Here is a 15,022-nt window from a genome sequence, read left to right on the forward strand (position 1 = left end):
CAACTTTAAGGAAAATGCTGAAAGCAGAACTTATGAAATGCCATATTTTACCTTAATTTTAGGTGAAATAATAAAATAGAAATTCAGTAATTCATGTAAATAAAAAATATCCCCTCAAAGACCTTACTACATTTTACAGATAATAGTGCAAATTAAATAATTATACAATTATAATAGCCTCAAAACTGTATCTCAATCATGACTCAATTACAGTATCTTTTTGCAGTTTTATGATTATTCTGGAGAAGCTGAAATTTATAAATTCTATTAAGATCAAAGAACTTCCAATACACTAAAATAATACCGAGACCATTATGATTTCTTATGAATAATCATTGTTTTAAACATCTTTGTGTCTTCACATAAATTATGAAAATTTAACTCAGAAGAAAAATACTATAATCCATAATCCATTAAACAAAAAATACAGTGAGCTAGGTCAAAGTCAGTATTTTAAGAAATAATTAAGGTATTGTACTCAAGAGCACTTTTCTTTTTCACTAGGATAGGAAAGTGAGACATAATTAGCATTTTACTCCATGACAGCAAGTTCACTGCACTTCTAAATGCTTGACTATCTCCAAAAATACTTTTCATTGTTTTATTATACACACATATTTTATACTTGTGAGTTAACATAGGTATTTTTCTTGAGAAGACATTACAAAATGAAGCACTGATATGAACAAAACCTCACAGGCAAGATTTTAGAAAATCTGAAATCATCTTGCCTGGGTCATAATTCAAAGACAGTGACAAATGTTGTTAGGGGAAACAAAATCAGTAGAAATATAAAATATGAAAAGTCTTTAAAATCCAGACAGCAAATATAAAAAACAGACAGACTTCAGTGAAAGCTTGGAGAGCTGTTTAAAGAAATGAGGTATGATGAAGTCATAGTGCTACAATATGTATCAATGTATTAAGAACCTATATTTCAAAGTTGCAAAATCAGCAAATCATAAACTATTTGCTGCTGTGTTCACATGACCTTACTGGTCAGATGTTTGATGGTCACTAATAATACATTTAAAATAAGCATGAAGCTAACTGCATGATCATATGGTAAGCTTATCCGCCACATAAGAAGGCAAATTATAAGTAAAAATGTAAGCAAACAATTTTGTATTAATAATAAATAGAGCTTTAAGCATTTAACATTATCAATACTTTTAAAATTTAAATAAATGCAACTATTTTATATGGAACTGTACCATTTATTATACACACAAGTATATCAGTTCCCTTTGTTAACAAAGGCTGGTTTTACATAATATGGAATGTTACAGTACCATCTTGCATAAAATTCTAGTACAATTTTGTACTTGAGAAAGGGTGCAAAAACACCAGCCTAATAAATCTGACTGAATTGAAATATCTCTTCTTTCTTTTTAAAAAGTACATCATTAACACACACGCCACAAACTGTACATAAGCTCACTTTAAATCACCAATTGGAGATATGGTAGCATGTATACTGTAGTGTTAATTATCCCTCCCATTAGTTTAATTTATTAAAGCCTTACACTGCTGTTCATTCAGGAGCCTTTGTTGATGTGCAAGCCTGTAATATGAATTACTGAACTCAGGTAAGTAGAATTTAAAGGAGGCCAACAACAGCTGCCAAGAATTATTTGCAGTAAGAAATGTCCTGCTCACAGAAGACTCAGTTAGGAGCAAACATTTTTTAGAATATCTTCCTTCTTTCAAATATATTGTAGCCGGTCAAGATTCTCCATTTTGAACTCTGGATGCTGGTGGTTGCATGAAATCCTTAAAAGGAACTAGTGCCTCTTTAAGTGCAGAACAGACTTCTGAAGAAGAGCAGGTGATGCATTCTACTAAAGTTGGGTATAAGGCAATTACTTGTGCCCAGGTATTTCCATCAACTGTAATGCAAAAGTATAAAACCTCAAAAGGGTGGAATTACATAGCAGAGATTATTCAATTAACATGAACACAATCCTTTAAACTGAATGTAAAGAAAAAACTCTGAAATATGAAGATTCTACAAGCTTGTATCTTTTTATCTTTTTAATTTTTCAAAGATTTCCTGCTATATTTAATAAGGTATGGGAAAAAACATATGCTCAGTGTGCAGTCATCAGTAACAATAAATTTGATAAAGTACATTTTAAATGGTATTTCAATTTGTGAAGGCTCTGAAAGCTAACAAAGCAATTCAGAATAATCCAAACCTTTGTCATTTTTAATGTAATTGTGAGAGGATGTAGTGTACATTTCAAGAATTAGAAAATAACTTTTTCAGTTGTCTGCTAAAAGTAGAAATCTTTTGAAATACAAAATATGTTTAATGATTTTCCCAGTAATATCCTTGATATTACTTTTAATTACAAACTGTCACAAACAGATCCATTCTTATCTTGTACTGTTTGCTAATCTTTAATGTATATCATTAGATGTAGACTTGAGTGGGGAGGAACCATGTCTGCCTTCTTCACCACTATCATGAACAAATAGTACAGCTAAATGCTATTGCTACTGAAAGGGCAAAAGTGTTATATCCCAATTAGTTATATTTTCCTATAAGTATTGTGCATAATGTTGGGCACCCAATATGCAAGATTTTTTTTAGACTTTTAGATATTTTTAAAATTTTGTGAAACAAGTCTCAAATCTAAGAGGCATTATAGTATTAAAGAAAAATAAATACTATGTGTAGAGAGCTTTGATTCTGTTTTTCACTACAATTTACTGGGTGTCAATTGCCTAAAATTCTTTCTGAAATAAGGCAATGATGGGTGTCCCTGGTCAAGTCATTTAATTTCTCTTTATCTTACTTCTTCCACTGTAAAATAAAGAAATGTGTTTCTCAAACTAGTGTTCTTCAATTTACTTCTTAGGCAAAAGCTCATGATAAAGTAGTTTGGCAGATATTTCATATCTCTCACCTTTTGGAGACTAATTCTTCATATCAATTTATTAAGGGCTTGTAGTAAAAGAACAAATTTAACTTTAACCCAGTGTTCCCTTAATTATGGATTTTTTTTCCATCCAATATTTACTGATATCACACATCATCAATGTTCATGCCTTAGTACATCTCTTGGAAAAATGCTATACTGTTAATTTAACCTCTTTTCCCAAACAGGGGCTTCCTCAGGGTGGGTGTGATAAGAAGAAATGGGGAATAGGGCTGATGGGTATTGCTGAGGGTGAGGAGTCAGGCTGGAGCTGTTCTGCTTTTCTCTGTTTTAATATGTTGAGAATTCACATCACATTTCATTTGTAAAAAGAATTTTGCTGCTTAACAGAATACAAAAGTCAAAAAGCCACTGTCTAGGAAGTTTTAAAAATTCTGCTTCAGTTGTCTCCTGTGAAACTTTAATCATTTAACAAAAGATTAGATAGATTGAAACCTGTCTAGGTTGTCCCAGATGGAGAGTCAATTGACCAAATTAACCCTCAGTTTATTACGGTAAAACACAAAATATGTTAAGATGACATCTTAAACTCAAAGGAAGCAACTCAAATTTCTTAAATTAAAATATGTTTTAGGCTGGCGTGGTGGCTCACATCTATAATCCCAGCACTTTGGGAGGCCAAGGCGGGCGGATCACCTGAGGTCAGGCCTGGCCAACATGGTGAAACCTCGTCTCTACTAAAAATACAAAAATTAGCCAGATGCGGTGGTCCCAGCTACTCGGGAGGCTGAGGCTGGAGAATCGTTTAAACCTGGGAGGCAGAGGTTTCAGTGAGCTGAGATAGCGCCACTGCACTCCAGCCTGGGCAACAGAACAAGACTCTGTCTAAATATTCATTTTTGTACAAAATTCATTGTGTACAAATATTCATTTGTGTACAAAACCAGGATGGGGGAGTATTAGAATATGTACTTTGTATTTAGATAATAAACTTCTGGAGGGATCCACAAACTAATAAAAATGGTTGTCTGTGGTAAAGTAAGAACTGGGCAGATAGAGAATAAGGAAAAGATATTAAAACTTTTCCCTGTATATCATTTTACAGTTTTGGATTTTTGGACCATGTATATGTATACTACCTATTTAAAATTTTAAATAAAGATCAAGTAAAATGATGAAAACAAAATCTCGGCTGGGGGGCAGTGGTTCATGCCTGCAATCCCAGCACTTTCGGAGGCCAAGGTGGGCAGACTGCTTGAGCTCAGGAGTATGAGACCAGCCTGGCCAACATGGCAAGACCCTGTCTCTACTGAAAATACAAAACAATTAGCAGAGTGTGGTGGCACGTGTCTGCAGTCCCAGCTCCTTGGGAGGCTAAGACGGGAGGATCGCTTGAGCCCAGGAGGTCAACGCCGCAGTAAGTGCAGATCACACCACTGCACACCAGCCTGGGCAACAGAGTGAGAACCTGTCTCAAAAAAGATAAAAAACAAAAAATCTTCCCAAACAAAAGTAAGTCTAAGAAATGCATCTTCTCTTACTAAAAAGCCCCAAAACAAATAATGAAGTCATTCTTTTTCTTAATAAAGCTTACCACAGCTTTCTAAAATGTTATATCATCTTATATGTTTACATTCAATTTAAATTTTCACTTCATAGATCCAGAGACATAATTCAAACTCCATTAAACAATTTTTTAACATTCATTTAGTTAGATCATCTATTACTACACTGCCTTATACATATAACCTATTGGCTTTGTAAAAAAGAGTTAATGAGTTTTTGCTTCCTTTTCTCTCTTTATACACATTCTGGCTCTTTTTTTTTTTTTTTTTTAAAGATGGGGTCTGACTACATTGTCCAGGATGGTCTCAGACTCCTAGGCTCAAGCAATCCTCCCACCTCAGGCTCCCAAAGTGTTGGGATTACAGGTGTGAGCCACTGTGCCAGCCCAGAACACTTTTTTAAGAAAACTCAAATCTGTACTCTAATGGGATAAATTCAGGACAGTGCCCCAGGCTTTTTCTTAGAAATTCCATCCATCCCTTTGGGTTGAACAAATACAAGTGTACTGCCTCTTAAGATTTAGTATAATACCCTTTCTAGGCCAAAGTACCAATGGGTGAATTTTAACAAAAGAAAAATACGTATTTACTCCACTTATATAATAGTTGACAGGAATAAATATCCTACAACTCATTCATTAGTAATCTACTGGGAATCTACTTTTTTCTTGGATATTAAAAGTAATGCTCCTTAAGGTGCCAATCTGCCACAAAATAAGAAGCTTGTGCCAGAATGTAAACCAACACACAGTTTTCTTCTTTACCAATGTCTTCTTGTATAAAAAAATGTCAGCTGAACCAAGCAGTGTGTTTAGTGACACATCTGATTTATATTCTGATGCCAGCTCACTATCTTGTCCCAGACCAGTAACAAAACTGTTGAAGCCAATCAATGGCTGGTCCAACAAACCATACTTTGAAAAGCAGTGTTGTAGAGGATTCAAAATAGAACAAAACACGGTCTGAAAAGCCCCTCAAAAATCTTAACAATGTAAAGGGAGATGAGTCATGTACATGCATAATTGTAATACAAATAGAGTGCCACGAGACAAGTACACATAAAAACGCTTTGCATTCAATGAAAAGACAAATTACTTACCTTTAAGAGATTAAAAACAAGGTTTAAAAGTAGGGTGTTATTCCAAATAGATTGATACAAGCTGGATAATGGAATAAACAAAAGGTTGGAAAAATTTGGGAAGATTGAGAATTTTAGTTTAGTGGAGAGTAGGGGAAATGAAATCTACAGTGGGAAATAAAGTGTGACTAGAATGGAGTTAGACTGCAGTATTCTTTGCAATTTGGTAGGAAACGGTAAATGAAAAATATTTTTTTGCTTTGAGAGGATGAGGAAATAAATGATCAGAGCCTTACTATAGAAAAATCATTTCCGGCTATCATGTAAAGAATGGACTGGACAGGAATGAACAACAGAAAGGGCAAACAAATGAGAAAGAATGGTAAAAATGATTCAAAGTTATTTACACAGTTTGTATCTATAAAGTAAATCAGTACAAATAGAAGATAAAGCCCTTTTCCACCTGTCCCCAAATAAGTCAATTATCTTCTACATTAAAAACATATGAAATATGGATTGTTCTTGCAATAACCTGACTTCAGAACAATACAGTAAAAAAAAAAAAAGTCAGGTAGACTGCTTCATAAAAAATGAAAACATCACAAATTAATTTTACTTAATTGACATCCTAATGGACTTGATGCTTTGTTGTCATGAGAACTGGAGAAAAGAAGTTTAATGACTGTTATGGTCCTATAATTCAGTTAAATTAACAGACAAAAGTCCATCACAAATAGAACATAAATGTTATGAATTTAGAATAACTGAGTTTCTAAGCACTTACCATTCTCAGGCTGAGTTTTCTTAAGTGAATCAATGAGAGTACTGACTGCTTTTAAAACAAATATAATTTCTGTTACTTGTTGCCTAAAATAGAGATAGGAAATCATTTCCATTAAGATTTTAAAATTGCCAGGTATGTTTGTTTTTTAAACTAAGTTTGTACAAATAGATGAACTTTTGAAAAATACTGAACACAACACAATGCAAGGTTAATGTTAGTTTTAAATTCATATAAAAGTAAAAATCATTGTATTTGTATGTACTTCAGTGTGCAAATCAAATTTGTAGTCATTCTTGCCATGACTTATCAATTAATAAAGGGGTGGGGCAATCTACTCCTGAAAAATTAAATTTATTTGTAAGATATTTCACATAACTACTTAAAATTAAAACGTTTTATTTTTATTTATTGATTTTTTGAGACAGGGTCTTGCTCTGTCACTTAGACTGGAATGCAATGGTGAGATCACAGCTCACTGTGGCCTTGACTTGGGCTCAAGTGATCCTCCCACTTAGCTACCCGAGTAGCTGGGACTACAGGTACATGCCACTTTGTCTGGCTAATTTTTTTTTTTTTTTTTTAAAGTAGAAATAAGGTCTTGCTATGCTGCCCATGCTGGTCTTGAACTCCTGGGCTCAAGTGATCCCCCTGCCAAGTGATCCTCCTGCCTCGGCCTCCTAAAGTGCTGGGATTACAGGCATGAGCCACTGTGCCCTGCCCTTAAAACATTTTATAATATATGCTTTTAAAACTTCTCTGCAAGTTTTTTTTTTTTTTTTTTTAAACTAATTAGTACTGAAAGAGATTTGCCAAAGCTTAAATGGAAACAGACTACTATTACCACATGGCATGTATTTTACCATGCTGTTGAAAGTATATTCAAAATTACAGTGGTACTTATTTAACTTTCTAATACTACAAACAAGAAACATTCTGGAAATCAATCCTAAGGTAGCACTATTTGGAGACATCAGCAATGAAGAATGAACTTGGAGTAAAGGGTCAACAAGAGTACCTTGATTCCCTTCTTTCTCCTCATAGAAACAAAGCTCTTCTGGTCTCTGGTCCGCCCTCATCCCTCCCCATTCCTGGTGTGCCCCATTCCTGGTGTGCATCTCTGTTATTCTACAGATAAGACTTTCTAATACCATGTCAGGGTACTATTTCAAGACTCCCTATTGTAAGCATTGAAGTATTTTATTGTGTTGCAATGTAGCTTTTTAGAAAACAATTAAATGATACTGCAACAAACACAGAATGATACAATATAACTTCATAGGACAATTACAAATAAGGCTCAATTTAAAGGTAGTAGTTAAAAAGTAAAGACTTAGAACGTTAAAAAATAAAGTGAAAGTTTTCTTCTGAAATCAAATAATATTTTATAATATATAAATATGTTCTAACAATATTCCACTCAAAACAACCTTTTACCACATTTCCAAGTATACTTCAGAAATCAATTTTCAATCATGCCTATAACCAAATTACTAACATCTGTCTTTGGAGTGTTTTTGTGTATAAATTTGAGTATAAGGAGTTATAATTTAAGTTCTAGAAATTCAAAATACACTGGATCCTAAAAGAAGAAATACAAATAGCAAATATGCATTGGTAATTAAAAAATGAAAGCAAAGTACCACATGACTATTTTTCATTCATCAAATTAGAAAAAGATAAATGAAAAACTGGCAAATAATTTAAAAATGCTAAAAATTGAGGAAAGGGACATTCACACATTCCTGGGAGAATGTAAATTGGTATAAATCTCTGTTGGGAAATTTGGTTAATGCATATCGAAAGCTATAAAATGTCTGTGTCTTTTGACAGGTCAATTCCAACTTCAGAAATTTATTATAAGTAAATTAAAATGTGCACAAAGATTTAACGCTGGTGATCTGCCTCTCCAGTCTTACCTTATGAGATGGGAACAATGATTTTTGTCTTTCCTGACTTTGGTAACTTTGTTTTCCCATGTTATTTTCTGTTTGCTTCATTAGTTATGCCTTAAACTCTAATTTCCACATTAAAAAAGTAAATTTGCAACCTAACCCTAATTTATGACTGTATCCTTTGTTGAATTCTGGTCTGTACTCCAACTCTGATTAGCCTTGGCTGACCAGAAAAGCCTAGTGCCCCTTCCACTGACACAGGTTGAACAGAAGAGAAATAAATCAGTTTAGGTCCATGGGCTTAATTAAGCAGATTGGATGAAAAGAAGACCTAAGATCAGGCTAGCTGACACAGAGAGAAACCTGCAAATGACTGTAAAACAAACTAGGATATTCCCAAAATATGATTTATGATTTTCACTTTAGAGAAATAATATCATGTGTTCATAGAGATCCACAAGTCTTTATCCAGAAATCTCTGGAAGAAGATATAATTTGGAATTCAGTTTTGTTTTTTTTTTAATTCAAAAAGGTAATTTGGTACCTATGTATCATATGTTACATAACCTCCATGAGGGATCTAAAAAAGCATCCCATAACAAAACATGTTAATATATCTGCAGGAAAACCGGTGAATATTTACACCATATGGGATAAATAAGATTATAAACAACTTCAGCTTAGTTCAGATCACTTACAAAAACACTTGCTTTTCAGAGTTTTCCTTGTTATCAACAATTAGTACAACAATACATTTATTTCTTTAATAAAATGAAATATATACCTTGGAAGAGGGCATTTACCACTTAATCTTTCATCCTCTATATAGCGATGCAGTACATCTTGGGACCTCTTTAAAAGCACTGAGAGTGCCATTCGTGAGATGTAGCCTTCTTGAGGTGTTGTGACTTTATTACTGAAGGAAAACTGGAGTAATGTTTCAAAACACATTTTAGAAAATTCCTCTCTCAAACGAATATCAATCTCTGCTTCTGTAAAATTAACAAATTTTGATGGTTAATAAAAGTTAAATCAATGAGCTTTAATGATAACAATGCTTAGCAAACTAGGAATAGAGAGAAATTCCTCAATCTGGTGAAAGGCACCTAGAACAACCTATAGCTAATAGCATACATATAGTGAAATTGTGTTGTGTGTGTGTGTGTGTGTGTGTGTGTGTGTAGAGAGAAACAAATTCTCCCTCACAAGATCAAAAACAAGGCAAGATCCTCATCACTTCTATTCAACATATTTGTTGATTTGGTCTTTCTATACCATAAAACAGCACTATAAAATATACTTTACGATAGTTTTTCATGTGGTCAAACTTGCAGTAATCTCTTTTTCTCTCTTTTTCCCTCTCCTAGCAACTTCTTTCCTGGAACGTGACCTCTGCTCCAGTCCGGCAGTTGCTCTGTAGACACACTGTTCTGCTATATCCTGAAACTAGTCTTTGCCGTCACCCTGGAAATTGTTTCCATTCTCTCTTGAGTTAGATCCCACTTCCAAAATCTCCTTTTTTTTTTTTTTTTTTATTTTTATTTTTTTTGAGACAGAGTCTCATTTGTTGCCCAGGCAGGAGTGCAGTGGTGTAATCTCAGCTCACCGCAACCTCTGCCTCCTGGGTTCCAGCAATTCTCCTGCCTCAGCCTCCTGAATAGCTGGGACTACAGGCACGTGCCACTACACCCAGCTAATTTTTTGTATTCTTAGTAGAGACGGTGTTTCACTGTGTTAGCCAGGATGGTCTCGATCTCCTGACCTTGTGATCCGCCCGCCTTGGCCTCCCAAAGTGCTGGGATTACAGGCGTGAGCCATGGCACCCAGCCTCATGCCTTATTTTTCCTTGGTTTACTACTTTGCTTTTACAGAGCATATTTTGAAGTAGCTTCCTAAGAAACAATCAATGAGAAGTAAACTTTTGAGCGCATGTACCTCCGAAATGTCATATATTATGGTACTCAAAAATGTACCCTGCAGCATCAGCATTACCAGAGAACTTGTTAGAAATGTAAATTCACATGCTGCCCAGTCTTACTGAATCAGAAATTCAGGGGGTACAACTCAGCAACTGCTTGTCCTCTGGTTGATTATGATGCATGCTGAAATTGGAGAATTACTGTTTTACACTCATACTTGGCCAACAGTATGAGTTTTAACATGGAGCTTCCATGTTAAAAGTCCTTTCCATTTACAACTCTAAAACCACTGCTTCAATGTCTTTTAGCATCCAATACTGCCTCTGAGAATTCCACTGTCCGTTTTTTTTTTTTTTTTTTTTTTTTTTTTTTTTTGAGACAGAGTCTTCATTCTGTCGCCCAGGCTGGAGTGCAGTGGCGTGATCTCAGCTTACTGCAACCTCCGCCTCCCAGGTTCAAGTGATCCTCCCACCTCAGACTCCCAAGTAGCTGGGATTACAGGCATGCACTACTACACCCAGCTAATTTTTGTATTTTTTTTTTTTTTTTTAGTAGAGACAGGGTTTCACTGTGTTGACCAGGATAGTCTCGAACTCTTGACTTCAAGTGATCCACCCGTCTCAGCCTCCCAAAGTGCTGGGATTACAGGCACGAGCCACTGTGCCTGGCCTCCAGTGTCTTTTATACTGAACTTTTTTTTCTTCTTTCTGAAATCTTTTAGGGTCTTCTCTGTATCCCAGGTATTCTGATATTTCATAATGACATGCCTGATTGTGGGTCTTTTTTCTTTCACTGTTTTTGATACTGACTATTTTTAATCTGGAAGTTTTGTTCTTCAGTTCTTCAGTTTATTTCTTTGATAATTCCTTCTCCTAGATTTTCTTTGTTCTCTGTCAGATGTTAGGCTCCCTGGATTCATTTTACTTCTCCTTTCAACCTTTCACTGAACTTGTCATCACATCTTTAGTTTCTATGAGTTCTTTCTTGCCTTGTTTTTTTGTTTTTGAGATAGAGTCTCTAGTCTGTCACCCAGGCTGGAGTGCAGTGGCGTGATCACAGCTCATTGCAGCCTTGTTCTCCTGGGTTCAGGTGATCCTCCCACCTCAGCCTCCCAAGTAGCTGGGACTACAGTCATGAACTACCTTGCCCAGCTAATATTTGTATTTTTTGTAGAGATGGGGTTTTGCCATCTTGCCCAGGCTTGTCTCAAACTTCTGGGCTCAAGTGATCCTCCTGCCTCGGCCTCCTGAATGCTGGGAATACAGGCCTGAGCCACCGTGCCCAGCCTTCTTTCTTTTTCTACTGCTCCTTTTACATAGCATTTTTTAAATTGTTTCAATGGTATAGTCTTTTATCTCTTTGATCATCCTAATTGGTTTTATGTTTTCAGTGACTCTGCATTTTATCTGTTTCCTTCCAATTTCTTTTACTCCCTCTTCATTTGTTTTGGTCTTTCTCTTTTGTGTTAGAGAATTTCCTCAAATGTCTGTGAGCTCTGACTATCAGATCATACTTAAAAGCAAAAGGCCAACCATCACTGGAACCTCTGTTTACAGGTTGGCCTTGTTTAAGCAAAGAACAGTTTTGTATGTATATGTTTAAAGAAAACTCCAAGTTTTTTTTAAAATGAAAACTATAAACTTTATTTTTCAACATAAGCTCAATCAAGTTCAAGACACTTTTGTAAGCGATGATACCAGCCATTTAGTTTATCCGTAAAAAACTGAGGTCCTGGGAATTTAACCATGTCAATGCTGTCTTTTTTACATTATTGACTGAAGAAAAAGGCTGTCCTTCAATGGTATTTTAAGATCCAAAACAAAAAGAAAACAAAAGGAGCCAAATTACAACTGTAAAGTGGATGTCTAATGATTTCCCATTGAAACTCTTATAAAATAGCCCTTGTCTGATGAGAGGAATGAGCAGGAGCATTGTTGTGGTGGTGAAGGACTCTCACATGAAGCTTCCCAGGTGTTGGAAAACTCCAAGTTAATGCTGAGAAGACGTGTCATTTGGCAAAGTCACTGAAAGAATGTCCATGCACCTTTCTTGTCTTGGTAAATTTAATACTATACATAGCAAGATATATTATCAGAAAACTGCCAGTAAAAGTATACTTGGTAACTCAATAGCCCTTATTTAACTTTGAACATTTATACTACTAATTGTGAATATTGTTCTTAATGTGTATTTTATTAAAAATTAAATATTTTCACATACTCTTAATAATAAAAAGTTGGCTATGTTAAGATAAGCGGGCTTTAAAATTTTCCCCAAGATTCTCACGTTTGCTAAACCCGCACTTCACCAGGCCAGTTTTAAAAACTGTTTGTTTCGGCTAGAAAAAAGAACTAGTATGTGAAGTGGGCGGTATGAGAGACATCTAGTGGTCAAACTGTACACATAAATGCTCTTTAAAATGCTCAGCACAAAATAGGGGAAGCTAGTTAAGGCTCTAGTAAATTCTGAGGATTAAGGATCTGCATGGCACAAATTTACAGTTTCTTTTTACTTTTTGAGACAGTCTCGCTCTGTCGCCCAGGCTGGAGCGCAGTACTGTGATCCCGGCTCACCGCAACCTCCGCTTCCCGGATTCAAGCAATTTTCCTGCCTCAGCCTCCTGTGTAGCTGGGATAACAGACACATGCCATCACACCTGGCTAATTTTTGTATTTTTAGTGGAGACAGGGTTTCACCGTGTTGGCCAGCTGGTCTTGAACTCCTGACCTTAAGTGATCTGCCCATCTCAGCCTCCCAAAGTGTAGTTTTTAAATCATATACACATATATATGAGACAAGAGTCTTGCTCTGTTGCCCAGAGTGCACTCTAAAATGCAGTGGTACAATCATAACTGTCACCTCGGCCTCCTGGGCTCAAGCCATCCCACTTCAGCCACCCGAGTATCTAGGACTACAGGCATGTGCCACCATGCCCAGCTAATTTTAAATCTTTTGTAGAGACAGAGGCAGTCTCACCATGCTGCCCAGGCTGGTCTCAAACTCCTGGCCTCAAGCGATCCTCCCACCGTGGGATCCCACCTAGCGATCCCAGAATGCTAGGATTATGGGCATGAATCACTGCACCTGGCTGATACCACAATTTAAGACTTGAGCTCAGGTTTAGAAAAAGAGAATAACAAACAGTAATTGATATATGAGTTCCCAATTAAGACAGCATGATATAATGAAAAGAAGCATGTAGTTCTTTTTAAGCATGAATTTAGCCTCTAGCCCTAAGATTGTGAGCAATTTTTTTTCAACCTTTCTAAATCAATTTTCTTTCCTCTAATATGGTCGTACCTATCCTCACAGAAATGTTGTGAGAAATGGTATAACATTCTAGCATAGTATCTTGTACATAGTTGGCACTGAGTAAATGTTAATTCCCTTAAAAAATGTTGAGGCATCTTATTTTTTTAAATGAACTCTGTAATTTATAGTCCTGAGAAGATGGTATTAATATCTCCATTTTAAAGATGACAAAACTGAGACTCAAAAGTTAATTGACTGCTAAGTGGCAGAATATACATTCATATTTTTATATTCCTTTCCAATCCATGACTTCACAAAACTGGTAACTTGTGTCAGCCTGCAGTGACACCCATGGATTCCATAAAGTGCTTTGCAATTTAATTCTTCACAGTTTGCAATTATGATATTTAAAAAATTTAGTTCAGTGTTTCTGATATTTGATCAGAAACACAGTATTTCACAGAATAGAAACATGGAATAAAAACATTCTATTCCACAGAATAGTCATGTCATAACATTTCTCCTCATAAAGCTTAGTTCTATGTTACAATCCTAAAAATCACCTTACCATTCTCCAGTTTACATTACCAAAATCATAGGATTAAACATTTCTACTGACAGTTTCTTCAAAAGTACTTCAATACTTTTTAATACTTAAAAAAATTAAAATAACATACCTGTAAATGAAGATGACTGAGAATGTATTGAGCCCTTGTTAAGCATTGTCATTATTTGACCAACAAATTCCTTAGGAATAAAATTGGCATAAGGTAGTATCTCATTGCTGATAAGCTGAACTACCTAAAACGAAAGGGGCAAATGCAAATGTATTGTTTTCTTTGAAAGAGACTGACTAAAATAATTTCTAGAGTAAAATTTAAATTTTACTTTAAATGAAAATCAGTTAAAGAACTCTCCTTTAAAGAAGTACACAAACATTTTAATGTTAACATACAGGATGACTACTAATCTGTTTCTCTCATCTGTCCTAGTAACTTTAATACAAAATAGCCAGTACCATAACTGTTTACTATGCCAACCATTTGGACAAATGTTGATCTTCAGCATAACTGCAAATAGGGCTCTAGAGAAAAATAGCATATGAAATTTACCCATGTTAGAATTAAAATATTGAAAATAGGATTAAGATTTAAATCACTTTTTATAACCCAAAACTATCAGCTGTAAGAGAAATTATATTCATTTTGTCAAATAGTTTATCTCTAACATGTAGTATGTTATTTTGCCCTTTAAAGTCCACAAGAGCTTTAACACAGTAATGGCACAAAAGGCAATATTTTGTTTCCATATGATAATGCCTATGCATTTTAAATGTATACTTTATTTATTTATTTATTCTGAAATGGAGTCTTGCTCTGTCACCCAGGCTGGAGTGCAGTGGCGTGATCTCGGCTCACTGCAAGCTCCGCCTCCCGGGCTCACGCCATTCTCCTGCCTCAGCCTCCCAAGTAGCAGGGACTACAGGGGCCTACCACCACACCTGGCTAATTTTTTTTTGTATTTTTTCTTTTTAGTAGAGACGGGGGTTTCACCATGTTAACCAGGATGGTCTCGATCTCCTGACCTCATGATCCGCCTGCCTCCAATTCCCAAAGTGCTGAGATTACAGGTGTGAGCCACCACGCC

The 15,022-nt window shown here is 35.4% G+C and overlaps 1 protein-coding gene across 7 annotated transcripts in view; it reads right to left on the reverse strand.

The window, feature by feature from the left end:
- Positions 1-579: 579 nt before the first annotated feature.
- The window catches only part of MON2 (MON2 homolog, regulator of endosome-to-Golgi trafficking), a 132,989-nt gene continuing 118,546 nt past the window's right edge, over positions 580-15,022 (reverse strand). For all 7 annotated transcript variants that reach the window (XM_058426984.1, XM_032173180.2, XM_032173179.2 and 4 more), the window contains 4 exons: positions 14,053-14,176; positions 8,989-9,196; positions 6,313-6,395; positions 580-1,889 (listed from right to left, as the gene is read on the reverse strand). In XM_058426984.1, the coding sequence (XP_058282967.1) occupies positions 1,726-1,889; positions 6,313-6,395; positions 8,989-9,196; positions 14,053-14,176 (579 nt within the window). In that variant the 3' untranslated portion in view covers positions 580-1,725. The remainder of the gene's footprint in view (positions 1,890-6,312; positions 6,396-8,988; positions 9,197-14,052; positions 14,177-15,022) is intronic.

The sequence above is a fragment of the Hylobates moloch genome, unplaced genomic scaffold (genome assembly GCF_009828535.3).
Source record: "Hylobates moloch isolate HMO894 unplaced genomic scaffold, HMol_V3 SCAFFOLD_13, whole genome shotgun sequence".
In the NCBI taxonomy this organism is placed as follows: Eukaryota; Metazoa; Chordata; class Mammalia; order Primates; family Hylobatidae; genus Hylobates; species Hylobates moloch.